The 25,409-nt window shown below is 58.6% G+C and overlaps 4 protein-coding genes across 9 annotated transcripts; all 4 read left to right on the forward strand.

The window, feature by feature from the left end:
* Window positions 1-937: 937 nt before the first annotated feature.
* Window positions 938-5,092, forward strand: ZMYND10 (zinc finger MYND-type containing 10). Its single transcript, XM_021686999.1, has 12 exons — window positions 938-1,156; window positions 1,408-1,516; window positions 2,437-2,553; window positions 2,674-2,727; window positions 2,848-2,985; window positions 3,093-3,181; window positions 3,274-3,374; window positions 3,711-3,883; window positions 4,114-4,239; window positions 4,322-4,443; window positions 4,564-4,689; window positions 4,779-5,092. The coding sequence occupies exons 1-12, from the start codon at window positions 1,065-1,067 to the stop codon at window positions 4,852-4,854; spliced, it is 1,323 nt and encodes a 440-aa protein (XP_021542674.1). The 5' UTR covers window positions 938-1,064; the 3' UTR covers window positions 4,855-5,092.
* Window positions 5,093-5,450: 358 nt separating this feature from the next.
* RASSF1 (Ras association domain family member 1) lies at window positions 5,451-14,251 on the forward strand. Of its 5 annotated transcripts, none has more exons than XM_021687000.1 (6): window positions 5,451-5,717; window positions 7,616-7,722; window positions 11,812-11,916; window positions 12,090-12,387; window positions 12,504-12,619; window positions 13,283-14,251. In XM_021687000.1, the coding sequence occupies exons 1-6, from the start codon at window positions 5,468-5,470 to the stop codon at window positions 13,427-13,429; spliced, it is 1,023 nt and encodes a 340-aa protein (XP_021542675.1). In that variant the 5' UTR covers window positions 5,451-5,467; the 3' UTR covers window positions 13,430-14,251. The 5 variants fall into 5 exon arrangements, with proteins under 5 accessions (XP_021542675.1, XP_044772977.1, XP_044772974.1 ...); XM_044917042.1 differs by having other exon boundaries at window positions 7,604-7,722; window positions 13,283-14,227; XM_044917039.1 differs by having other exon boundaries at window positions 7,616-7,721; window positions 11,799-11,916; window positions 13,283-14,227.
* An 839-nt stretch (window positions 14,252-15,090) lies between these two features.
* Window positions 15,091-18,013, forward strand: TUSC2 (tumor suppressor 2, mitochondrial calcium regulator). The gene is made up of 3 exons (XM_021687002.1): window positions 15,091-15,370; window positions 16,482-16,602; window positions 16,732-18,013. The coding sequence occupies exons 1-3, from the start codon at window positions 15,225-15,227 to the stop codon at window positions 16,795-16,797; spliced, it is 333 nt and encodes a 110-aa protein (XP_021542677.1). The 5' UTR covers window positions 15,091-15,224; the 3' UTR covers window positions 16,798-18,013.
* Window positions 18,014-20,125: 2,112 nt separating this feature from the next.
* On the forward strand, window positions 20,126-25,014 carry HYAL2 (hyaluronidase 2). Of its 2 annotated transcripts, none has more exons than XM_021687004.1 (4): window positions 20,126-20,214; window positions 22,349-23,316; window positions 23,801-23,890; window positions 24,285-25,014. In XM_021687004.1, exons 2-4 carry the CDS (start codon window positions 22,399-22,401, stop codon window positions 24,693-24,695), a joined length of 1,419 nt encoding a protein of 472 aa, XP_021542679.1. In that variant the 5' UTR covers window positions 20,126-20,214; window positions 22,349-22,398; the 3' UTR covers window positions 24,696-25,014. The 2 variants fall into 2 exon arrangements, with proteins under 2 accessions (XP_021542679.1, XP_021542678.1); XM_021687003.1 differs by lacking the exon at window positions 20,126-20,214 and adding an exon at window positions 21,421-21,508.
* Window positions 25,015-25,409: the final 395 nt, after the last annotated feature.

The following is a 25,409-nucleotide window of genomic DNA, read 5'->3' on the forward strand; positions in this document are numbered from 1 at the left end:
CAGCCTCTGATCCAGCCACCAGAGAACTGGCCGTGAAATAGCCGTGGTCCTGGTGCCCTCGTGCGCCATCTGGTGGGCAGGACTGATTATGGACAAGTAAATGTGCCCGCCAATTATTAATTGAAATAGCCAGAAAAACAATCAGGAAGCTGATGATGACCTGGGGTGGGAGTTGGGGCTGTTCTGGATTAAATGGGCAAGGAAGGCCTCGCTGAGGTGACCTGAACTGAGGCTTGAAGGAGGAAGAGTATTCCAGGCAGAGGGAACAGGTGCAGAAGCCCTGAAACAAAAACAGCTTTAGGATGCATGAGGATCCCAAGAGAGGCCCACGGGGCTGGAACATAGGAGGCAATGGGGAGGGGGCAAGAAATGAAGTCCCAAGGTACTGAGGGGGCAAGAGCCTGATCCTGCAGAGTTCCTGGTAAGCTGCTTTTGGACATACTATTTCGAGGGCTAGAAGCAGCCATAGAGTCACCCAGGAAAAGACTACAGCAGTTACCTCATGAGACGTGATGGCAGCCTGTTAGGCTAGAAAGAAGGAGTCCTGCGCATTACTTGGGGCGGGGTGGGGGGGGCGTTGTTGAGCCAACAGGTGGAGCCGGGCGCGAGACACCAGGGCGAGGAAGCCAGGGAGAGGAGCGTCCGTACGGCCGAGGTGAAGCCGCTGCTGGAAGAGCTGGTGGGGGCAGGGTGGCCCTGTCCCCGTGCGGGTCGACTTGACGTCCGACTAGCACGTCGGACTCAGGACAGATCCTTGAGCCGCAGTCGGAGGTGAGGGAGAAAGTTCTGGGAGACCAAAGAGCGTTTGCTACCCGCCGCCGGTAAGGCAAGGCGCCGGGGGCGGGGCCGGAGCCTGTGCGGGCCGCAAGTGCGCAGGCGCCGAGCTAACCGTTTCCATGACGGCGAGGACCCACGCGCCCCAACTGCTCAGCAACGGCCGTGTCCAAGACCTGGACCCCCGCGGGAGACCTTCGTCCCCGAGAGTTTCAGCACCCCCACCTCAGCGCCGGCTGCTGTTCGGGGTCAGCTGAGCCCCGCCTTCCCGCTCTGTCTGCGGCCACAACATGGGCGACCTGGAGCTGCTGCTGCCGGGGGAGGCTGACGAGCTGGTGCGGGGGCTGCGCAGCTTCCCGCTGCGCGAGATGGGCTCCGGAGGGTGAGGCAGCTGGGCCCAAGGGTCAGAGTCCTTGAATGGAGGAGTACGGGCCTGACATGGGGGAGAGGGTGCCCAGTGTGGAGGAGCCCCCAGGTGAGGAGACAAAGCTCTCCGAGTTGGGGGGTATATGGCCCTGAGCCCCCTCTGGCCGCTCAGGATCAGGTTAGGCTTCAATAGGACCCAGCCTGCACCCCACTCCTGCTGCACACATGAGCACGCAAATGCACATACACCTCCACTCTCTGGGGCAGGTGGAACCAGCAGCATGAGAACCTGGAGAAGCTGAACATGCAGGCTATCCTTGATGCTACAGCCAGCCAGGGGGAGCCCATCCAGGAGCTGCTGGTCACCCATGGGAAGGTATGCTGGGGTCACAGGCAGAGTTCCTGCCTTCCCACCACCTCCCACCCCACCACTCTCCCTCTCAGGAGCACCTTGGGTGCCTTCACTTCCCTCTGGGTGGTACACCTGTCTTCCCCAAGGGAAAAGAGAGGAGTGTGCTACACATTCGATTTTTCACCTTTTGGACAGGACCCTGGCACACCAGGCCAAGTGTGAAGCGTGGGTTGATTTGGGAGATAGTTATGGATCATACAACAGCCTAGGCTGTGGGGGGAGGGCCCACGTTCTAAAAACATCCTTGAATAGACTGTCAGGCCAGAGGGGGCCCTCACTGAAGTGGGGGTGGGACTTTGGCATGGAAGGAGGCAGCCTTCCTAACTTGAGAGAGGAGTAAGAAACCAGAGATCAGCCCGGCTGGAACATGAGCCAGGAGGTGGCTCAAATAAATGACCTGAGATATCCCTTGACAAAAGGGTCCCTTTGCAAAGAAACAGTGGAGCCCCCTACTGGAGGGTGGGAGAGGACTAGGAAATTGTGCAGGGCCCTGAGAAGTAAAGATGAGGTCAAGGCATATGAGAACCTTGGAAGACCAGATGACAGGGACAAGAGGGAGGGCATGAGCACGAGAGCTAGCCTGAGAGGAACACCTGGATGGGGACAGAGGGGAGAAGGGCGTAGATGTAGGGGGGAGCAAGGCAGCCTAAGGACAAAGCAAGAGCCAGTTACAGGAAGCATGGGGAATGTCCCCACAGAGATATTGAGGGCAACTAGAAATGAAGGTCTAAGGTGCAGGAGAGAGATTGGGAAGGTGCCTATGGAGAGAACCTAGGGGCCCAGGGGAGTTTGAGGAGAGTTAGACAGGGCTGAGCCAGGGATGGACAGGTTGCCAGGCCAATGTAGGCCTACTTCATCCCTGTCCTTTCCCCTCCCCCTCAAAGATCCCAACGCTGGTGGAGGAGCTGATCGCAGTGGAGATGTGGAAGCAGAAGGTGTTCCCTGTGCTGTGCAGGCTGGAGGACTTCAAGCCCCAGAACACTTTTCCCATATATATGGTGGTGAGCTGGGCCCCTGCTCACACCCGGCCCGTGCCTTTAGAGGGTTCTGGATTTGAGAAGAGAGCTGGTAATCCCATCCTTCCTTCAGCAGCTCTGGGCCCTGTTCTCTTTATCTGACAGGTACACCATGAGGCCTCCATCGTCAACCTTCTGGAAACAGTGTTCTTCCACAAGGTGAGGCATCAGCCCTGCCCACCAGCCGTTGCCCCAGGCTAGGGCCTGACAGGGAAGGGGGGTTGTGCTGTGTGGGGAGAGCATCAGAGACAGAATGTTTCCCCTCTGCCTGCCTCTCAGGAGGTGTGTGAGTCAGCAGAGGACACTGTCTTGGACCTGGTAGACTACTGCCACCGAAAACTGACTCTATTGGTGGCCCGGAGTGGCTGTGGTGGCTCTCCTGAGGAGGAGGAGTCCCAGTACAGCACCCCCATACAGGTAGGCTGAGGCTCCCTGGGGGTGCCAATGGGTAGACCAGGCTCTCTTGAGGCCTGAGCAGGCAGGGGGTGGCCCAGCTTGAGCACCATGTGCCCCCCCCTCCCCAGGAGCTGCAGAAGCAGGCAGAGCTGATGGAGTTTGAGATCGCATTGAAGGCCCTCTCGGTGCTGCGCTATATCACAGACTGTGTGGACAGGTGGGCAGTCCTGCCAGGCCTGGGACCCACAGTGGAGGACTGGGATCCCGGGCCTGTAGCCTCTGCTCACTTCTCTCCTCCACCACCCCTAGCCTTTCCTTGAGCACCTTGAACCGCATGCTCAGTACCCACAACTTGCCCTGCCTCCTGGTGGAACTGCTGGAACACAGTCCCTGGAGCCGGCAGGAAGGAGGTAAGGTCTTCCCCCACCTGCCCAAGCCCCAGCTCACTGCTTCCCAGACATTCTCCAGCATTGATTGGGACAGGCAGCTTGCACGCTGGCGGACAAACTCTGCCTGCTAGCTCATAGAGGGTCCCAGGATGCCTCACGCGAGATGGGCTTGGACCTGGGCTCTGCATCAGGGAAGGCCTTTGTGTCCACTACTAAGGACTCCCCCTGCTCTGGAGCAAGCAGCACCCCAGCCTGGGCAAGTCCTGCGCCCGGGCAGTACCCCAGCCCATGCAGCTGCAGTGGGCTGACTGCAAGAGTGCGCACACCTGCCCCTAGTGTGCTGGCTCCTCTCTGCAGGCAAGGCGCAGCAATTTGAGGGTGGCCGTTGGCAGACAGTGGCCCCCTCAGAGCGGCAAAAGCTGAGCAAGCTGGATGGGCAGGTGTGGATCGCTCTGTACAACCTGCTACTAAGCCCCGAAGCCCGGGCCCGCTACTGCCTCACCAGCTTTGCCAAGGGACAGCTACTCAAGGTGGGGAACTCGTCCTGCACCAGCGCCACCCCCTCCCACCCCAGCCCAGCCCTGCTGTTTATCACTGCCCCCCTACCTCAGCCCCAGTCCTCTTTCTAGACTCCGAACCTCAGGTGTTGCAGCAGCTAGTGGGACGTGGTCCCCACAGGCACCTCAGCCCAGCCCAGCCCAGTGCAAGCCTCCTCTGGTCAGCACCACTTGACGCTGGCCTTCCCTGGACTCCCTTGCAGCTTCGGGCCTTCCTCACAGACACACTGCTCGACCAGCTGCCCAGCCTGGCAGACCTGCAGGGTTTCCTGGCCCACCTGGCCCTGACCGAAACGCAGCCCCCTAAGAAAGACCTGGTGTTGGAGCAGGTAGGTACTAGGAAGTCAGTTGCTCAGGACCACTGCGCACTTTGCCAGCTCCTCTCTGGCGCTTTCCACTTTTCTCCCTCAGATCCCAGAAATCTGGGAGCGGCTAGAGAGAGACAACAGAGGCAAGTGGCAGGCGATTGCCAAGCACCAGCTGAGGCACATATTCAGCCCCTCAGAGCAGGACCTGCGGCTGCAGGCAAGAAGGTGAAGCCTGCTGAGTGGGCAGAAGGGGTGGGAGGGATGCAGAAGGCATGGACACAGGCAGGGGTGCTCTTGTGCCCCCACCGGCCAGGCCCAGCCAGGCTCTCCTGATCCCATTCCTAGATGGGCTGAGACCTACAGGCTGGACGTCCTAGAGGCAGTAACTCCAGAGCGGCCCCGCTGTGCCTTCTGCAGGGCAGAGGCCTCCAAACGCTGCTCACGGTGCCGGAATGAATGGTATTGCTGCAGGTGAGGGTGTCCTAGGACCCTGGACCCCTAAGCCCCACTTCCATACCCCCCCGCAAGCACTGCGTGCTCACCAGCCCGCCTGCCTGCAGGGAGTGCCAAGTCAAGCACTGGGAGAAGCACGGAAAGGCTTGTGTCCTGGCAGCCCAAGGTGACAGAGCCAAGTGAAGGCTGCAGCTGTGAGGGCCAACCACCCATGCTGTACAACCCACCCAGAGCGTGCCCTTGAACCTCAGGATCTCAGCCTGAGGTTCTGTCAGAGCCCTAGCCTCCCAGGTGGTGAGCACAGCGAGCTGCTGACCCATCTTCCCCAGCAAAGCGCTCCCCGCTTCCTGCCCTACACAGCGGGTAGGCTGAGGGCGCTGCCTCAGCAAGCTGGAGCAGGAGGCCTGGGCGGGGGCAAAGACAAGGGCCGGATGTGGGGACCCTGTTCCTCTAGCACAGTAAAGCTGGCCTCTAGAAACAGCCTGTCTCCGAGTGGCCCTTCGCTGTGGTCGTCGTCGTCAGCAGGAGGGGTGCTCCCGGGATGCAGGAGAAGAGGAAAGGGAGGGCTGGGATTCTGCGAGAGCTCCCCCCCACCCCACGCCCTCGCCACCCTACTCCGCCTGCGGGCCCACATAGCCCGGGCGCCCAGGTTTCCATTGCGCTGCTCGCCCCGGCTCTCTCCCACCGCCCTGCCCGGATCCCGGGGGCGGTGCCGCATCGCGGCCCGCCCCGCGGCCCCGCCCGCCCCGCGCTCGCTCGCGCCCAGAGCCCGCGGGAGTCCGGGCCCGACCCGGCCATGTCCACGGAACCTGAGCTCATTGAACTGAGGGAACTGGAGCCCGCGCGGCGCTCCAGCCCGAGCCGCACCCGGCTGGAGCGCGCAAACGCGCTGCGCATCGCGCCCGGCACCGCGCGCAATCCGGCACGGCAGCTGGTCGCGGGCCGCGGCCACCACTTCCAGCCCGCGGGGCCCGCCACGCACACGTGGTGCGACCTCTGCGGCGAATTCATCTGGGGCGTCGTGCGCAAGGGCCTGCAGTGCGCGCGTGAGTAGCAGCCCCGCACGCTGGCGAGAGCGAAACGGGCGGCCAAGAGGCAGCGCCCTCGCTGCGTGTCAAGTCGCAAAGGAGGGGGTCAGTCGGCAGGGTCGGTTCCCGCGGGCCAGGTCCATTACCTTTGCCCCATCGTGTACGAGAGTGCAGGCAGATAGATGGTGTATATCCTTGTCCTATTCCACCTGCATCAGGGGCACAGTTGCGCAGAGGCGGCTGCCTATGAATAACTATGAATAACATGCTGATTTCAAGCTTTTTATCTTTTGAAGTTTCTTGGCTCTTCTTGAGAAAGGCTTTGTTTCGACCAATCTCTAGAAGTCCCTGTTCCCAGGCCCACCCCTTCCCAAAGATTCATTCACTGTGTCCCCCTCCAGAATCTCTGGGATGAGGGGAGTTTTCCCCTCCTATGGGAGGGGGGCAGAGGAAAAGTACCTTGGGTGGGCCCTCTGCAAGCGGGAGTTTTGTTGAGCAAATACCTATTGCAGGCCCAGCCAACCAGGCGCTAAAACATGAAACACAGCCACACACCAGTGGTGGTCCTGCCTTCCCAGGAATCACCAGCAAGCAGAGGTTGCTGCCCCAGGGGCTATATACACCAGCTAGAATCGGTTGGGATTTTACAGCCCTCCAAACCCCTATGCCTGGACTTCAGACGTGTTGAATCAATTACTGGGAGTGTATCAGCAACTGGAAAAAAAAAAAAAAAAATCATTTCAGTAGACAGCCTGGAATTGAGAACAGTTGAAAATCACTGCTCTGGCCCATTTAGGGATTTAGAGAAGGTGTCCCAGGCCTGTGTAGGCATGGAGACCCTCTCATCCAGTACAAGAGTCTGTCCTGAACACCAGAGTTGTGACAGACTACCAACCATGAGAAGGGCTGGGACACTGCAGTGTTCCCAAGAAGAAATAAAGGGACATAGAGATGAAATACAGGACAATTTGGGTGTGTGTGAGAAGCAAATAGAAGAGAGGAATCAAGAGTGATTTGGGATTTTTTTTTTTTTTTTTTTTACCTCAAACTGGGAGAGTAGCGATTTTTGCTGAGATGAGGAGCTCTGGTGAGGGGAGCGGGGAGGTGAAAGAAGAATTGCTTTGGCCACACTGGGTTGACACGGGCTTTGATCTGGGGAGGGAGGTCAGCGATGGAAGCCTTGGATCTGGGATAGGTGAGTACATAGAGCAGGGCATTGATCAGGACTGAGCCTCAGACACTCTGTCCATTAGATCTGGGAGTTGAGACAGAACCAAAGGAACTTAGCAGGAGCTGCAGGGAACGGGAGGAAAACCAGGGTAGTGGGGAGCTCTGGAAACCAAGGGGAGTAAGCATCAAACGATGCTGAGGGGGTGAGGATGGAGAAGGGACCTGGCATTGGACCGTGCGCAGGTTGCTGAGGACCCTAACCAGCTTCCTGGAGGGAGGGGCAAGCCTGACTGGAATGGGTAAAGGGGAGAGTGAAGGTGAGGAATTAGATTGTATGTAGAAGAATGTTGATTAAGTTTTGGTGCGAGGGATGCAGAGACAGATGACAGCTGGAGGGGAACAAAGGTTAAAGGCTTTTGGTTTTTTGCCCTTCAAGTAAAGGAGACTGGAGGAGGGGGGCGTTGACAATGCGGAAGGGGGGAAGTTCTGCGCTCGGTGCTAGGGATCCAGCAGTTCAACAGGCCTGGATTCCTGACCGCCTGAGGCCCTCCCGACAGTTTCCAGACGTCGGGGGATCAACACTAGAAGCTGTGCAGCAGCGGGGGGTAACGAGACCTTAAGATAAGGCCGGTCATGCAGAGCCTGGCGGGCAAGGGCCTTCATCCCCTGGGTTCTCTTCCATGCCCGGAATGCTTCTCTGAACTGGAGCTGGGGCTCCTCCGCCTCACGGCCAGGCCTCTCTGCAGATTGCAAGTTCACATGCCACTACCGTTGCCGCGCGCTTGTCTGCCTGGACTGCTGCGGGCCCCGGGACCTGGGCTGGGAACCTGCGCTGGAGCTGGACACGAACGTGGTGAGCGCGGGGCAGGGGGGAGCGTACGGAAAAGGCGCGCAGACCAGCCTGCCACATTGCAGGAGTTGCTTAGGGCTGCCCGGCGTTACGCGCAGTGAGCGTTCTAACAGCGGGTTTCCCGCGACAGAGAGAGCCTAATTCTGCGCGCGGGCTCGAATGGGTGCCGGGGATGCTGACTCCGCGCGGACTGCCCGGAATCGCCCAGGCTCCGCCCCCGCGCAATTTCCGCACCTTCCCGCATCCGCATCCGGTCTTGCAGCCACGCTGGTGCACATGCGCACACGCTCCGACTTGTTCCCCAAGAGAGGTGGGGTCTGCGAGGCGGAGCCGAGCTGAGCTGCCTAGGCTATGAGGTCATCCCTGGAGGCGTGGCGTGTATGAACCGCCCTTCGAAGTTCCTCCCCAATGAGACGGCAGCCAGATCCTGGCTGTCTACGTTTCAGTGTTAACGGTTGCCGCGCGAACTCCGATCCCGGCGCACGCGCGCAGGCGCACACACGCCTGGGGCGGTGGTTGGCTCCTACCGGCACACCGGACTCCGGGAGCTGGCGGGCGGGCGCGGCGATGGGCGAGGCGGATGCGGGGACGCCTTCTTTCGAGATGACCTGGAGCAGCACAACAAGCAGTGGCTACTGCAGCCAGGAGGACTCAGACTCGGAGCTCGAGCAGTACTTCACGGCGCGTACCTCACTGGCGCGCAGGCCGCGTCGGGACCAGGTGGGGGCCGGGATTTTGGGCGGCGGGCCGGTGACAGTCGCTGGGATCCTGCCCCTTGCCGCTAAGTTGCCGGCTCGAGTTTGTGGGCAGTCCCGCTCGTCCGTCAGTGGGGATTCCATACCGGCCCGGGGCCAGCCCGCGGAACCGTGTGCGGGGCTCTCAGCGCCTCGGTGCCGGGGGTCGAGGCCTTGTTGTCTCTGTCACAGACCGGTTGAACCAGGAGAAGCAGCTACGTGGCTCGGGGTAGACCCGGGACGGGCATTATCCACCTATGACTAAAGCCGACTGCGCAGTCTGGACGAGCACCTCGATTTCCGCGTTCGGACGCTCCCACCTCCTCTCTGGGGGGACGGGGGTGGGGGTGGTGGGAGGAAGTGGAAAGGGAGGTGTCCTCGCTGGGAACTGGGAAGTGTGTTTAGGAGGAAGGTTTGGGCCCCTCCATATGCACTCCTGGACGGAGCCAGCTGAGTCCCCGCTTCTTACCAGTCCTGGTCTGCCGCCGGCTTCTGGAATGTGGAGGGTTCTGGAGTGGACCTGGCTGTAGTGGTCGCTTCGGCAGCACATAGAGTAAAATCGGTGTGGACCTGTAGAAAGGGTATTTAGGAATAGATGGGAAGGAAGCCTAGTTCTGGACTGTAAGCAAACAGGAGCATTTTATCCACAGGAGGTGAGGCAGGCTAGATTGTACAAAGCCCGGAGGAGGGGTCAAGAGAGAGAGGGGTTACTAATCCAGGACTGTAAGATGAGGTGCTGGAGCAGCTGTTCCTCCCTGAGTCTCCTAGGTGTCCCCATTATCAGACACCTCTGTGCTGTGTGCCATCAGTGTGACCACCAAGCTCAGGTAACTATTCTGGAGCTGGTACACCTCAGGGGAGCACCCTGGACAGAGCATCAGGAAAGAGAGATGGGGGACCGTGAAGCTCAGAATACCTTGCAGCAATGGGACAGAATTCCTTACATGAGCCACGGAAAGGGACTTGTGGGTGATTCTTTATTTTTTTTTTTTTAAAGATTTTATTTATATGACAGAGAGACACAGCGAGAGAGGGAACACAAGCAGGGGGAGCGGGAGAGGGAGACGCTGAGCAGGGAGCCCGATGCGGGGCTTGATCCCAGGACCCTGGGATCATGACCTGAGCCGAAGGCAGACGCTTAACGACTGAGCCACCCAGGCGCCCCGTGGGTGATTCTTTAGATGAAAATGTTATAGTCTTTAGATTAAATTTTACTCAAAAGTTCAGCCCAGAGTTAGGTGCAAGGTTTGAGTGTGGATCCCTGGGACTGTCTGTCCCTCAGGCTTGAGCCATTTTCCATTGTGGAATAGTGAGAAAACCACAAGACACTAACCAATTGAAGGGGAGTCCCCAGTTGTATGTAAAATAAAAACCATCAGTCACTATGGACAGTGGCAGAGTGGAGGGTGGGTCACTATAGTTCAGGAGAAGGGAAATTCCATGGTCCTGCCGTGCACACCTCTGGGATGGCTGTTGGAATCCTCCAGAAAAAAAACTTTTTTTTTTCTTTTAGAATCCTGGCAGGACAGTGCAGTGCCTCCAGTCCAAGCCCCTTGTTTTATGAGTAAAGATACTAAGGGAGGCAAAAAAAAGAAAAACAACAACAAAAACCACAAGGGAGGTTCACCTGGAGAGGGGAAGAGACTGGAACATAAATGACTGCACCCCAGTCCAGGGCTCCTGGGTGACCAGGGAAGGGATGAGGAAGGAGCAGGTGTTCTCATCCTCAGGCTGGAGCTCAGAACCATCCAAGGAAGGGAAATAAGTTGGTGCCATCTCTGTGCCCACCGTTCTGTAAACAGAATTCTCTTCCTTCTTGCCCTGATACTAGAGTTTGTTCAACTTTCCTCCTGCCCTGTAGCACTCCCATCCTGGTCCTCCTTCCTATCGGGTCACTCCTTCCAACACAACCACCCCTTATTCCCAGGCCCCAGCCTTCATTTTACCTGCCAGATCTCCCATTTCCCAGGGCCCACACATTTGTTCTTTACTACTCTTGGAGGGTTCCTCCCTGCCCCCAGAAAGATTTCTGCTGGAGTTTTCACTTCTTAGTGCTCTCCTCCAGGAGATTTTTTTGAAACTTGGGGGAGCAAATAGGCTTCAGTTCCCACACCTCCCCCAATACCTTTTCCCTGTGAGGCCCCAACCTCAGTCTTCAGTGCCACATACTTACTAGCAGGTTCTAGGTAAAGAGCATACTGCTAAAAAGCTGTCTAGGTGAAGAGCACCCTACCCTCTCATCTGTCCTCCTTATTCATCCCCATCAGATTGTTTAAGCTTAGGGGCTCCAAGGCAGCAATCAGGGAGAAGCCTGCCTCTCCTGGGCTCGGGGCTGGACACAGATTATTCTGCAGGGGACCAGCTGGTAAGAATTCCCCTGGGACAAAGCGTTGGTCAGCAGTGATCTCAGCTGTGTCTGTGACACTCCCATTCCAACCAGGGCCTGACGTCAACAGGAAGTAAGGCTGATGCAATGGAACCTGGGAGTTTGACAGAAAAATGTTAATTCAGAGCCCCAGCTGCCCTGGTCCATACTCCTCCCTTCCGACAAGAATACAGCCTCTGGAGGAGCAGGGGATGGGCTGAGTGGTAGAGCAAAAAATCTTTGGGCTGAACCTCCAGATAGGAGGGAGGAAGTGCAGAATCCTACCTGCTTGGCACTTGTGGGACCGGCTCTACCAGGAGGCAGATTGGAGCCTGGCCTGAAGCTGCCTTTTGTACAGCTTGGGTCAAGATCAAATGGCATGTCACAGTGGTTTCCTCCCTACGTGTGAGACATACAGGGCTGGCCCCAAATCCCTCACCAGAGGGTGTTAACATTGTAGAGGTCCCCTTACCCTCATACCCATAGCTGGCTGGGCTCCTGGTGTGCACCAGTGCCACACCTCTTACCCTGTGGTCATGATCCTTTGCCGGGGCAGACTGGCAAAGTGGTCCCCCTTCTCCAGGACACCCCTGACCCCACCTAACTAGGGTGCTGGAATCAGGATGTGCAGTTGGAAGGTGCTTTTACTGTCAATAAGAATCCCACATCTTTTCCTGGCCCCTGGCCTTGTATCTTCAGTTGCCTTGGTTTTAAGGTATCTTTAGGGCTTCACCCAGTGCTGAGGAGGCCCCATGTAGGCAGCATAAAGAAGCCAGATGACTCTGCCTTTGCTGTGCCCATCCACTGCATGCAAAACCAGGAGCAATGGTGGGTTCTTCTCATCAGGACTCAAGCTTTGTGGCAGTTCCCAAAGGCTGCCCCAGAGGCTGTTTTTCAAATTGGCCCACCCAACCTCACCTCCCCGTCTGTGACATGCATTGCAGTGGGATGGGTTCTTTTAGGACCCTATGTCCATGCTGGCCCATCTTTCAGGACGAACCTGTGGAGTGGGAGACACCTGACCTTTCTCAGGCTGAGGTTGAACAGAAGATCAAGGAGTACAATAGCCAGATCAACAGCAACCTCTTCATGAGCCTGGTGAGTTGACAGCCTGGGGAAGGGGGTGTGGGGAGAGGCTACAGCTGAGGTATTCTTAGGTGGGCCTAAGCAGTGATTTATTTACACCTAGCCTAGCCCCAAGTGGACTAGCGGTGTCCAAATCTGTTCCATCTCACCTGGAACGTAGTCATGGTTTGGTTTCTCCTCTTCAGAACAAGGATGGCTCCTACACAGGCTTCATCAAGGTTCAACTGAAGCTGGTGCGCCCTGTCTCAGTGCCCTCCAGCAAGAAGCCACCCTCCTTGCAGGATGCCAGGCGGGGCCCAGGGCGGGGCACTGCTGTGAGGCGCCGTACCTCCTTCTACCTGCCCAAAGATGCTGTCAAGCACCTGCATGTGTTGTCACGCACGCGGGCACGTGAGGTCATTGAGGCCCTACTTCGCAAATTCTTGGTGGTGGATGACCCCCGCAAGTTTGCCCTCTTTGAGCGGGCTGAACGCCATGGCCAAGGTGGGCTTCCCACCCCACCACGTATGAGGGTATATATGCATGCTCCATGTGTAAGGAGCTAAGTGGGCTGGGCCTGACTCTAATCAAATACTTTCTTCTCCCTACCTGGCCCTCAGTGTACCTCCGGAAGCTGTCGGATGATGAGCAGCCCCTGCGGCTGCGGCTCCTTGCAGGGCCTAGCGAGAAGGCCCTAAGCTTTGTCCTCAAGGAGAATGACTCTGGGGAGGTGAATGTGAGTACACGCCCTCTTTTGCTTCTTGGTTGTCACTGGGTAAGGCTAGTGGGTCACAGCTGCAGTAAAGTTGGAAGGAGGAATAGGGCCGCAAAAAAAGCCCTGCAAAGCCTCTTCAGGAGTATGTGAATCTTGTAGCTACAGTGAAGCCTTCCAGGCCACTCAAGCCAAGGTCATGGGCCTGTCCCAAGATGCCCAGAATTGTCTTGGTGGTCTACTCTTTTCTGTTGTGGAAATTCCTTAGGAGATGCAGGAATCCATCTGATAGTATGGTGATTCTAAGCCAGATCAAAGCACACAGATGGACCCACACTGTCAGGCAGGCTCCCGTTCAACCATTATGACTTTTTACCTAGAAGCTTTCTGGCTTCAAAGTATTGGGTCTGTGGAGTAGTGTTAAACTCAGAGTGTGGGCATAACCTGTCCACAGGTAACTGGGGAACATCTGGTTCGGTTGCCTGTCTTCGAGGTGACTGCCCTACTTTATGGGGCCCATCTTCTATACAGACTATTGTCAAGAATCCTAGCACGGGCCATTCAGCCAAGAACCTAACATTAGAAAGCCCCATCCTAGCTGTGTGACGTGACTGCTGCTCTTCGCTGGCAGGGCCTGCTGGTTTGGCCGTGCCTGTTGCAGCCTGTTTCCCTCCTCTCCCCCTGCAGTGGCATGCCTTCAGCCTGCCTGAGCTACACAACTTCCTGCGCATCCTGCAGCGGGAGGAAGAGGAACACCTCCGCCAGATCCTGCAAAAGTACTCCTATTGCCGTCAGAAGATCCAGGAGGCCCTGCACGCCTGCCCCCTGGGGTGACCTCTTGTACCCCCGGGGGAAAGGAGGAGAGTAGGCAGCGCCGAGGGCGTGCCGTGTGAGTGTGACAGGGCCCATGTGGCCTGAAGAATGAGTGTGCATGGAGGTCGTCTCTTACTGGGGGAATGAGCCCAGAGACAGCAAAGGAGCTGGCCCCCTGTGTCCACCCGTAGGTGTAGCAGAGCATGGCTCTGCACCCTTCTGCCCTTCGTGTAGTGGGTCATGGTGGGCCAGGGTTGCCCCAGGAAGCTGCTCCAGGCTTGCAGCAGGGATAGAGCAGAATTAAGTCTCCTTAATTCGTGTCTCAGATACCAGAATCTTGGGAGACCCCACAAACAGAATAGGGTCATGTTTGCAGGGATAAGGGCCCTCCTCTATGGGGAAAGGTCATATGTTTTGGGTCTCGGATGGGGTGTCAGGACAGTCGGAGCCAAGGGCTGGTGTTCAAGATAAGGCAGGAGTGGGGGAAGAGTCTAGGTTTCCCTCTACAGTGGCTTCTGACTCCTCACACACACTGGGGTCAGGGAATGTTGGCTCATGTTGCAGCAACAGTGCCTCAGTGCCTCCTCCAAGGAGGATGTCCCTAGGCCAGGGTCTGTGTGAGTGTGGGCACTGGTCAGGTCTGTGCCTTCTTTGCCAATCAAAGCGAGGGTCTTTCCCTCAGTTATTTTTGATGATGTGTGCGAATGTATGATATATTTCGTGGCCTCAGCTGCATGCCTCCTGTGGGGAAGGGGGTGGGGGTGACAGTCATCATCAGGGCCTGGGGCCTGAGAGAATTGGCTGAATAAAGATTTAAGAATTCTGCTTTTGAAGTCTTTATTATGGGCCCTCAACTGAAGTTGCCCTCATGCCAGTGGCTGCCAAGGGTGATGGACAGGCTCACAGAGCACCTTTTAAAAGTCACCATGTGACCAGTTTGTGAAGCATGTGGGATACAAATATGTACTGTCATCATGCAGCACCATGGGGTCTCAGGTCGTGGTACAGGCAAGAATATAAGCTAGAATTTAGGGAACCCACACCCCTCCCAACACACACACACACACACACCCCAAGCTGTGAGAGGCGTTTTCACCAAATATTTACTGAGCTACTACTGTGGACCACGACCAGACACTGCTCATGGCATCGAAGGTCTAGCTGTTAAATTCTTGGCCTTCATGAAGTATGCCTTCTACTGGGTTTGGAAAGAACACTGAATCCAAAGTTCTTCAGACTGAACGTAGCTATACATTTGGCCAATTAGTTCATTATCCTTAGGTTTGGTTTCTCCTCTACATGCAACAGTGGTGATCGCAGAAACTGTGTGGGAATAAAATAAGGCCAGGTGGGCAATGCGCGGCCTGGCCTGGGGCAGCCCTAAAGTGCTGGTGGTTGCGGGGAGGCTGGTGTTTGGGCAGGCCCGCTGGACCTGACCTCTCGAGGTCGGGGACGTCGGAGACGCCACACATGAAGAAAGCAGGACACAACCACCACTTCACTGGGTGGGAGCTGTCCCAACTGGGGAGAGCCTGGCCTGCTGGGACCTGACGTTTCGCGGTGCCTGCTGGGATGCCTAGCTTCTGACAGCGGCTATTGGTCCCGCCCCGCGGACCGACGAGAGAAGCAGCCAATCAGAGAAGGCATCGTGAGCAGGAAGCGGAAGTGAGGTTTCCGTGGAGACAGCGGAGCCTGCGGGCGGCGGCGGCGGCGGCGGCGGCACCTGCGAGCGGAGGCCGAGGCAGGGCATGGCGGCGCCGACGGCCCTGTGAGAGCAAAGCGGTCGCGGGGCTCGCCATGCGCCGGCGGCCCTGACATGGGCGCCAGCGGCTCCAAAGCTCGGGGCCTGTGGCCCTTCGCCTCGGCGGCGGGGGGCGGAGGCCCGGAGTCGGCAGTCGCTGAGCAAGCTTTGGTGCGTCCGCGAGGCCGAGTCGTGCCCCCCTTCGTATTCACGCGCCGCGGGTAAGGGCGCGGATTCCGCCCCGGGGAGAACAGGCGGGCGGCAGGGCTCCGCGCGTTACAGGGAGCTCGAGGAGGAGTCCCATGTTTCGGGCCCCCGTGGGAGCAAGGGGTGGGGAAAGCAGAGCAGTCGGTTCTTGACGACCTGGCTGCTTTGAAGGCCCCCCTAGGGGAAGAGTGGGCCTGAGGCTTGTCCATGGGCAAGCCCTCTGCACGGTAAAGCTGACAGAGAGCCTCCCTGCGACTTCAGGATTTCTTTCTTTCATCCCTTCCTGCCCAGCATGAAAGTTGAAGGCTCTTAGCCTCCCTCTCCCCCAGTTCTTCTGAGGGAAGAATTAACCCTGTTTTGGCTGTTTCCGTTCCCCACCGTGATGGGGTTGGACCTCTGAGGGTAGTAGCCAGGAAAGTAGGACTGGGCCCTAGTGTTGAGGATGGAACCTGGGTAAAAAAAGACCCTCACCCAGATATGTTCTGCAGATCTGGAGCCCTGACCTCCCTTCTCTTTCCACGGGTCCAGACAGGAGCACTATTGGCCTGCCCCTGGTGGGCCCAGGGAAATGGTACTCAGGTGATACTGGAGATTTGGCTGTAGATACACGGGAGACCCAACAGTGGTAGTTTGGCTACACCAGCCACCTGGGGTGGGTGGGGAGGATTCAACCTTTTTCTCTTCAGGCTCCCTCCTAGCTCAGGCATCTGCCATCTCAGGTTGGCCCAGGGCCAGCAGCATCTTCTGGAGTGAGACACATGCCCAGGCCATCATGCTGCCCACTCTAAAAGTCTTGGGTGAAGGCAAGGACCTGATGTTGGAATGGCTACTTTTGCTGAACACACCAGTGATGAGAACTGAAGTTGGCTGCCGTGACAATGTGCTCTGATATGATCTCTCTTCTTGGAGACTGAGAGAGTAGCGCTGGCTACCATCCCACTCCCCACTTGCTTCTAGTAGACCCCAAGCCCTAAACAAGGGATTCTTCAGGCATATTATCCTCTCTCCCTCCCACCAAGGTTGTTCCTCCCCATTTGGAGGTGGGCACACTTCCCTGTAGTCTGGTTATTTGCCATGACCGGGTGTGGGGCTCCAGCCCAGCCCGTTCCCTCTCTCTCCACACAGCTCCATGTTCTATGATGAGGATGGGGATCTGGCTCACGAGTTCTACGAGGAGACAATCGTCACCAAGAACGGGCAGAAGCGGGCCAAGCTGAGGCGGGTGCATAAGAACCTGATTCCTCAGGTGAGGGGCCGGGCAGTGGTCATAGGGCGTATGTTGAGTGTGTGGAGGTAGACCCACATGTGGTCTGCTGTCATGGTGGGGGCTCTTGGGGGAGGAGCTGGCCCTCACTAGCTTCTGTTTCCATGGCAGGGCATCGTGAAGCTGGATCCTCCCCGCATCCACGTGGATTTTCCTGTGATCCTCTATGAGGTGTGAGCCTGGGGAGTGGCAGGCATAAGCACTCCCTACCCCAGCAAGAAACCCCCAGGCTCAAGGTGTGGCTTCCATTAAGGAATCTAAGCTGGGGCCACAATCCTGAATAAACTGCATTGGCCTGGAAACTTCAGCTGTGAGCAGGGCAGTCCTGCAATGTTGGTTGGGTGTTGGTTTATATGTGGACGAGGTGGCTGGCGGCTGGCGAGGGCTAATGGCAGAGTTACCAGCCCACTTTCCCCAGCAATCCCTACAAGGAGCATGGCAGGGCATATGCTGGTCAGGAATGCCTGGTTCCTGCACCCTTGCCTAGCCTGCTTTCTTCCAAGCTTGTGTAGGGCCCAGCCCTGCTAGGGGCTACAGCACTTTACAAGCAAGGTCTGCCTTCTTCCAGCCCCTGGGCTGTGGGAACTGTATGCAAGTGGGAACTTCCTTTCCCTCATTTCCCTTACCCCCTTGTTGGAGCATTTCAGCCGTTTGCTACCTCGATTCCTCCTGTGTTGGACAGAGGTGGGGGGCAGTGCAAGCCTGATTCTTCCTGCCTACCTGCTCATCTGTTCCCACTCCCAGATGGATGGACAGTTTTCTGGCTGTTAATAGGAGATGGGACTGGTGTGGGAGGATTCTCCCTCCACCCAGGGCTGGACTGATCCCTCCCCACTGCAACTACTTGTTGCCCCACACACACACCCCCAGTTGAGAGGGCATAAGATGGGATCAGGAAGGGCTATGATGCCTGTGCCTATGGGGAGTTGCCCCAACCCACCTACTTTGTCTAATCCTCCTTGCCTTTGTACCAGCTCCCCTGCCCCCCCCCAAAACCCCTGCCATAGGGAGGAGACCATCTGCCACCCTTTGGTGAGGGACAGCACCCCTAGGGCTGGTGGCAATAGCTGTGAGGAGCCCACCACCCCTTTCCCTACAGTATACTCATCCCCCAGGATCAGTCAATGGAAGGTACTGGAGCCCCTGGGTAGAGACAGGAAGGAGAGATCAACCATAAAGGAATACTTAAAATGTGAAAGCCTGTAAATAGTCTAGTCCATGATGTTGGGACAGAGTCTGATTTCTACATCAAAATGACTTTTTTTTTTTAATTCCTTACTGTGCAAGCTCTGTGCTTTTAAGAGTATGGGAAATGGCTTGGGAAGGGCAGCCCCCAATCTAAGAAGGCTGTTGTGTTATTTGTTTAGTTCCAATAAAATTATTTGTAGACCCTACATACAAGAGTGGCATTTGCTGTGACATCCAAGGTCTAGACTGGGCCACTCTGATGGCTCCGATCTTTATCATCAAGACTCGGAGTAAGCCTGAGCCCAGCTTGTGGCCATCCCAGCTGTGACCAGCAGGTGGCAGTGTATTCACACAGCCCTCACTGCAGGGCCCCTCAGAATGGAAGGCCACTCCTCTCTTGTGTCTAATAGGTGGGGACCCATGGAATTGGAAGCCTTTGGGGTGCTTCACTAGGGATTGGCCCCATCTGCCTGACCTGAGGTGAGAGCATGACCTCAGGTAGTTCTGGAACAGCTGTCATGCCCCCAGCCATGTGAGCTGACCCCACAGGAGGTCACAACATGAACTCCATGGACCTCCAAGACCCATCTTAAGTGGACAGCAATCAGATGGGTGCCACCATGCTTTTGGCCTACTGCCAGGCTATGTAGCCCAAACCCACCTGCTTCCTCCCAGGAGTGCCTGTGGGTACCACCAGGAGAGTGGGTTTGGGGCTTCTGTTCCATCAGGCAGAACTCACCCACCTGTCCCTGCTGGCCCTGTGTTCTCACCTCCAGCTGCCCCCTGTGTACATTCAGCCTACCCTTTTCAGGCCCTTCTGGAAGGCTTGTTCCCTACTAGGCTTGGCCCTTGGCCATCAGCCCAACTTCCAATTAGGGAAGAGGGAGTTCAGGGACACAGGCTTCTGGGTCTGGGGAGTTGGCCTGCCAGTCTTTCGGAGGCTTAAATTTGTCACATCCGGAGCAGGATCATCCTGTGCAGCCTTTGTAGTTCTTCTTTGGGCACCTTCCCACTTTCCTGAAAAGATGCCAGACATAAAGCCGTGTCATCCTCCGTTCTCCCCCTTACTGCCGCAGGGCCAGGGTTCTGCCATGCCAGATGGCATCCCATCTCCCATCACCACAGTCCCAGCGTGGGGGAACTCCCTGCGTTCAGCCTGCCCCAGCTGACCCCAAAGCTGGAAACAATGGGGGTCAGGGCAATGCTCTTCCACTCCCTTCCACTGGGCTGTGTTCACTTCCTTCCTAATGGCTGCCTGAGGAAGTGTCCCTGCCCTGGGACTGTCTGGTCTGGCCTTTGTTTCCCCAGGGGCCCCCACCCCCTGCAGTTTCCAAGGCTTGTGTCTCTTATGGAGCCAGCACAGTGGTATGGGAACACACCCTCCCTTGCCATGTCCTGGACTCCTTGGTCCTCAGGGACAGACTCTAGGGTGTGTACCCAGTTCCCCCAGTTGCCCAGTCTTCCACAGCCTTCTGTTAGGAGAAAGGCCCCGGGCATCAGGGAGGTGGGCCAGTAGGGTGAATGGGGTAGGCTCAGGGTGATTTGAGGGTGTGCAGACTTGTCCAACTCTCTGGAACAGTCTGCTGGGACTCTGCTGCAGCTCTCCCTGGGGCCAGTCCTGTTATGGGCACCCCCTTCCCATGGAAACACAGCCCTTTTCTCATTCCAGTTATGAGCTCCCTACTCTGCAGTGTCTTGATGAAGTTCACCTAGGAATGTCCTCCAGCAGAAGAGCTGGAGGCCTATAGACCCCTCCCAGCCCCTGTTCCACCCCCGACCCTGCACAGTCACACACATCAACACATTGTCCACTCTGTCACATTTGGGATGCTTCCGCTCTCAGTGGGAAAAAATTGACTCAGCTCCTGGAAGTTTCCCCAAACTGCCTCCCCTTCTTCACCACCTGCCTTGGGGGACCATCAGCCAAGCACCCCACCACTGGGGCCCCTCCACTCACAGGCTACTGGATTTGAGGATGGGCCTCAACCCCAAGGGAAGGTTAGGGAGAAGAGCTTTCAGGGTTAGGAAACTGCCGGCATGGCAGAGGCTGTCACCTGAGCCAAGTCCCACAGCCTTCCTGTCACCTGGTGCAGTTCACAGGGCCAGGGCATACTCCAGGGGGGAAGGGTGGGGAGGGCAGCCAGCCAGCAGGGCATGCCGGAGGGAAACAGGGTCAAGGCGGTCCCTTCCCCCGCGCTTGTTCCTGGCCCTTTCCTCTCAGAGGGGCAGCAGGAAGTGAGGAAAAAGGGCTGGGGTGGGAGGCGGGAGCGGGTGGGAGGGGATGGGGTTTATCAAGTCGCCGGCGGGCTGCCCGGCGGGCAGCAGCTGGTGCGAGTAGCTTAGCTGGAGAGGCTCACGCGGGGAAGGGAGGCCGCCGACCTACTGGGCCCACGGGCTCCCACACAGGTGAGCCCAGTGCAGGCGACTGGTCTGCACCCCCTTTAGATCCGCTCACAGGAGCTCTCTCTCCTTCCTCTCCCTGTCGCGCGGACGGGAATGGGCTGGTGGTGCAGACCCGGGCCCTTTGGGGGAGCTGAGCCGCATACGGGGGAGAGGATCTAGGAAGAGGCAGGGAGATTTCGGCCCGGTCCAGCTCCAAGCTTGCTCCCCAGCGGGAGGAGCTTGTGGGGCGAAAGGGCTCCTGATACCGGGTGGAGGCCCGGGGAAGCCCCTCTAGCCAGACCGGCTTTCTCTGCGGTCGGGCCGGGTACTTCTGCGAGGGTAGCAGCCTCCTCAGAGTTGAAATAAAGCCTGGGGGGCTCCTACAGGCCTCCAGAGAAAGTGGGCAGGAGGGAACGGTAGCCCAGGCATCGGCCTGTCCCTAATGCAGGTCGCGGGCAGGGGGCCCTACCCCCAGGGCCCGCTGGGCTTACCGGCCCCCAGCGGGGCCGGCCACGCTGCGACTCAAAGCTCGTGTTGCCAAGACAACCACAGCCTCGGCCCAGCCCAGCGAGGGCTAAGAGGCTGGCGCTTGGTCCCCCTCCCCCAATCTGGCAGGGGGCGGGGCTTCCCTTTAGACTGGGACGGGGGGGGTGGAAGGGGAGCCCTGATCCGTAGGAGACTGGGTGTTACTATCCCGGAAGGCCCGAGGTCGGCTATGGTCACCGTCCCTCTTTCCAAATTGCCCCAGGGTTGGAAGCTACACTCGCGGGTACAGGGCCAGATCCTCTGCTGCCCCCAGCCAAGGCCCCAGGTGCCGCAGCACCACCTTATGGACGGGCGGAGGAACACCACCTTCTTTATTCCCTCCACGACTCCAGTCCCTTACGCTGTCCCTTTAAGCGGCTGGTCGCGCGGCGGAGCGGGGAGGACTGTACCACCGGCCACGGGCTGGTGGGGGAGGAAATCTTGGGCTGACTGGAGCTCGCGCCTGAGACTCCAGAAGAAAGCCCCGTTTGGAGGGGGCTCACGGCTCCAGATGGGTGGCCACATTCCTCGGCGGAGGATCTGGGAACCCTGGAGGCCGAAACGCTGCACTGGCTGCGTAAAAGTCGGGCACACCTTCCCGCCCCGGCCTCAAGTCCTGCCCCGGGCCCACCTCCACGCTGGATTCTTAAAGGGCCCGTGGGCCGGGGCGAGGGGGGGCGGAGCAGCAGAGGCTCCGAGCCGGGGCCGCGCCTGGGCGAGCGGCCGGAGCGGGCCGGGCTGGGCCGGGGATGGCGTTGGCCATGGCGCGGGTCCCGGCGGCGCCCCGCGCGAGGTGAGGGCGAGCAGTGCAAGCCTAGCGGCTCTCTCCCTGCGGGCTGGGTTCTGGACCCCCGGGGATGCGCCCAGCGGGGCGGCCCAGGGACCCCACCCCCACCCGGCCCGGCTCAGGCCCCGGCCCCACGTGCGGGGCGGGGGCGGGGTCCCGCACAAAGGCCAGGCGAAGTGAGCTCCTCCCCGCGGGCGGGCGCGTGCATTCCCGGGGGCTGCCGAGGGAAGGGCCGGTCCGCCGGCGCCGCCGTGGGAGGTCCGCCGCCCCTTTGTCCCGGTGGGGCCTCCACCAAGCTTGGGAGGGTGTCTGCGCTCGATACAAAGTCCTGACAGCCTCGCCCTTCTGCCAGGCGGGTGCTGCACAGCTACCAGCTCCGCGGCTCTATTCCAGCTTCCTGGTGGCTGCATGAGCTGTGCCCTGCCTTATCCAAATGCTATCATTTCTCTGGATCGGGAGTTCTTCACGGGGTACAGAGTGGGCCTCGGGTTCGGGGCTCTCTGAAACCATGTGTTGGGTGGTTTTGCAGATATCTGTATTTCTGAGCAGTGAGTCCATGGCTCAGTCTGCCAGTTCTGAGAGTCAGACCTACCAGAGGTCTCTGCCCGGCCGTAAGTCACCTGCTCTAGGAAGGAGCCCTATGTTCCTGGCAGTGAGTTCCCAGGGTGTCTTGCCTTCCCCTCCGTGGCCGGTGGTCTCTCAGACCTGTTACAGTCACCTAACAGGGTCTGAACAGCCCTGGGCACAGTGCCCCACACAGCCTGGACTGTGGGACTGTGAGTGGGTTTGGGGTGGGCACCTCCAGGATTCTATAGACTAACTTGCTCTCTCTCATCTTTCCCCCAGTTCCTGAGCTGGTGCCAGGCAGGTGACACCGTCTTCCTGCAGCCCCCAGCATGTGGGCAGGCCTGGGCCCTGCCGTCACACTGGCCCTGGTATTGGTGGCATGGGCCACCCAGCTCAAGCCCACAGCGCCACCCATCTTCACCGGCCGGCCCTTTGTGGTAGCATGGGATGTCCCCACACAAGACTGTGGCCCTCGCCTCAAGGTACCACTGGACCTGAAGGCCTTTGATGTGCAGGCCTCACCTAATGAGGGTTTTGTGAACCAGAACATCACCATCTTCTACCATGACCGGCTGGGCCTGTATCCACACTTCAGTTCCGTGGGGAGGTCTGTGCATGGGGGCGTGCCACAGAATGGCAGCCTCTGGGCACATCTGAAGATGCTGCAGGAGCACGTGGAGCACTACATCCGTACACAGGAGCCTGCAGGCCTGGCAGTCATCGACTGGGAGGACTGGCGGCCCGTGTGGGTGCGCAACTGGCAGGACAAGGACGTGTACCGCCAGTCGTCGCGCCAGTTGGTGGCCACTCGCCACCCTGACTGGCCAGCAGACCGTGTGGTCAAGCAGGCGCAGTACGAGTTTGAGTTTGCGGCCCGCCAGTTCATGCTGGAGACGCTGCGCTTTGTCAAGGCAGTGCGGCCGCGGCACCTCTGGGGCTTCTACCTCTTCCCCGACTGTTACAACCACGACTACGTGCAGAACTGGGACACCTATACAGGCCGCTGCCCTGATGTTGAGGTCTCCCGAAACGACCAGCTGGCCTGGCTGTGGGCCGAGAGCACAGCCCTCTTCCCCTCCGTCTACCTGGACGAGACACTGGCGTCCTCCACCCACGGCCGCAACTTTGTCAGCTTCCGCGTTCAGGAGGCCCTCCGCGTGGCTCACACCCACCACGCCAACCACGCGCTCCCGGTCTACGTCTTCACACGACCCACCTACAGCCGCAGGCTCACAGGGCTCAGCGAGGTACGTGCCGGCCCCCGCCTTCTCCCCGCCCCGCACAACCACTGCGGGGTTGGGATAGCAGGGGGCCTCCTGCCCCCTAGCTGACTAGCTGCTCTCCATCCCCTCCTGTCATTCTCCCTGTGACCTTGTGAAAGGGTGGCATCATTATCTCCATCTTGCAGATAAGAAAATTGAGATCCAGAGATGCTGAGAAATTTGCTCAAAGCTTCCCAGCACATCCAGGGCAGAGCAGGGACTTGGGAGTCCATCCTGATAGATACATCCTAGATTCAAGTGGGCCATTGGCTTGGGAAACGGAAGCCAAAGTAGGAGTGCAAACGGCTTGCACATCTAATGAGAAAGTGAAACAGCCTCTGCCTGAGGGTGGAAAGGGGTACTGGGCTGAGGGGATCAGCATGGCAGAACAGGGTGGGGGCCTGTCCAGCCTGTCTTGTCCTCACCCTGTGGTCTCAGTCTCCCCCGTGACCATCCTCCTCCCACACAGATGGATCTCATCTCCACCATTGGTGAGAGCGCAGCCCTGGGCGCGGCCGGGGTCATCCTCTGGGGCGACGCGGGCTACACCACCAGCAAGGTGAGTAAGACAGAGTGGAGTCTGCAGGGGGGCAGGCAGAGAGTTGCAGCTTTGGGCTGCCAACCTCAAGGTGGGCAAACCAACCTAGTCTGGGCCCCTTGTCTGTCTCCCACCCAAGGCCTCCCTGGTGCCAACAGAGGAGAAAGGGTTCCTCCCCTATTCCCAGGAAAGGGGTCATACCGTCCTGAACAGCCTTAGAGTTCCACCCTCCCCCCGCCAGCCGCCCTGCTGGGCTCGTCTCTGTCCCCTCCTCCCTTCTCAGTGGGAGCAGGGGCGGTAAGGGCTCAAGCACGCATGTATGTGTACACACGTGTGCGCTGTTACAAGAACACAGGGCTTCTATCCGGGCCTGTGGGCTGAGGCCCTGACCCTGATCCCTGGCCTCTGCCCTCAGGAGACCTGCCAGTACCTCAAGGATTACCTGACGCGGCTGCTGGTCCCCTACGTAGTCAACGTGTCCTGGGCTGCCCAGTATTGCAGCTGGGCCCAGTGCCATGGGCACGGGCGCTGTGTACGCCGTGACCCCAGCGCCAGTACCTTCCTGCACCTCAGCGCCAGCAGCTTCCGCCTGGTGCCTAGTCGCGTGCCTGGGGAGCCCCAGCTGCGCCCAGAGGGGGAGCTCAGCTGGGCGGATCTCAACTACCTGCAGACGCACTTCCGCTGCCAGTGCTACTTAGGCTGGGGGGGCGAGCAGTGCCAGTGGGACCGCACACGGGCAGCTGGCGGTGCCCGTGGGGCCTGCGCTGGGCCCCTCCTCACCGGATCGCTGGCTGGGGCAGCCCTGGCCCTCACCTGGACTTTGTAGGGGTCTCTCTCCCGGCTGCCGGGCCAGCTGGCCTCTGCCACGAGGGCTCTGCCAGGCATGTAGGAGCCTGCCCGGGGTGCACAAACTGGAGCTCCGAGGGGGCAGAGCCCCGGGGATGCCCGGCAGGGTGTCCATACCAGCTCTCACCCCCCTGTTCTAAGGGGGAGGCAGTTCCCTGAGAGGCCCCTTTTCTCCCTGCCAGAGAGGAAGAGGGGTATAGCCGGGCCAGAGAGGACCTGACCCTACTCTCCTGCCCCTGGATAGTTTATTATTATTATTTTGGGGTCTCTTTTGTAAATTAAATATAAAACACCTGCTTCTGTGCTTGGACTGTCTGCACCTAGGCCAGGACACGTGAGAGAGATTCCAGGGTGTCTCAGGAGGTTTGAGCGCAGCCCTGTCTCCGTGAGACTCTCTGCTGGGAACTTCGTATCCATCAAATGCGGTCCGTGGAACCTGGAGGCCCAGAGCTGCCCATTCTGCAGCTGCCCTGCTGGGGCAGGGGCCACTGGGAACGGAGGGATTCACATTCCACCCCAACACCCAGGATTGTGGGTTTCTCCGTATTGATTGGAAGCAGTTGGGCCAGCCTTCCGTGAGGGACTAGGCTCATTGTGTTTCTCCTCCTTGCCCCTGGATCCCCAGCTGGGCCAGTGCCACTCACCTCGCCTTGCCCACCCAGGGAGACAGGGGAAGTGGATATTTGATCTTCCC

Source organism: Neomonachus schauinslandi, chromosome 1, assembly GCF_002201575.2.
Source record: "Neomonachus schauinslandi chromosome 1, ASM220157v2, whole genome shotgun sequence".
NCBI lineage: Eukaryota > Metazoa > Chordata > Mammalia > Carnivora > Phocidae > Neomonachus > Neomonachus schauinslandi.

Bases quoted from the DNA above. Each gene is read 5' to 3' on its own strand.
- ZMYND10 (XM_021686999.1), top strand. From the start codon at position 1,065: ATGGGCGACCTGGAGCTGCTGCTGCCGGGGGAGGCTGACGAGCTGGTG. The intron at 3,182-3,273 runs GTGGGCAGTCCT...CACCACCCCTAG, and splicing joins ATCACAGACTGTGTGGACAG to CCTTTCCTTGAGCACCTTGA. The intron at 4,690-4,778 runs GTGAGGGTGTCC...GCCTGCCTGCAG, and splicing joins AATGAATGGTATTGCTGCAG to GGAGTGCCAAGTCAAGCACT.
- RASSF1 (XM_044917042.1), top strand. From the start codon at position 5,468: ATGTCCACGGAACCTGAGCTCATTGAACTGAGGGAACTGGAGCCCGCG. The intron at 11,917-12,089 runs GTGAGTTGACAG...TCTCCTCTTCAG, and splicing joins GCAACCTCTTCATGAGCCTG to AACAAGGATGGCTCCTACAC. The intron at 12,620-13,282 runs GTGAGTACACGC...CTCCCCCTGCAG, and splicing joins ATGACTCTGGGGAGGTGAAT to TGGCATGCCTTCAGCCTGCC.
- TUSC2 (XM_021687002.1), top strand. From the start codon at position 15,225: ATGGGCGCCAGCGGCTCCAAAGCTCGGGGCCTGTGGCCCTTCGCCTCG. The intron at 15,371-16,481 runs GTAAGGGCGCGG...CTCTCCACACAG, and splicing joins TTCGTATTCACGCGCCGCGG to CTCCATGTTCTATGATGAGG. The intron at 16,603-16,731 runs GTGAGGGGCCGG...TTTCCATGGCAG, and splicing joins ATAAGAACCTGATTCCTCAG to GGCATCGTGAAGCTGGATCC.
- HYAL2 (XM_021687004.1), top strand. From the start codon at position 22,399: ATGTGGGCAGGCCTGGGCCCTGCCGTCACACTGGCCCTGGTATTGGTG. The intron at 23,317-23,800 runs GTACGTGCCGGC...CCTCCCACACAG, and splicing joins GGCTCACAGGGCTCAGCGAG to ATGGATCTCATCTCCACCAT. The intron at 23,891-24,284 runs GTGAGTAAGACA...CTCTGCCCTCAG, and splicing joins CGGGCTACACCACCAGCAAG to GAGACCTGCCAGTACCTCAA.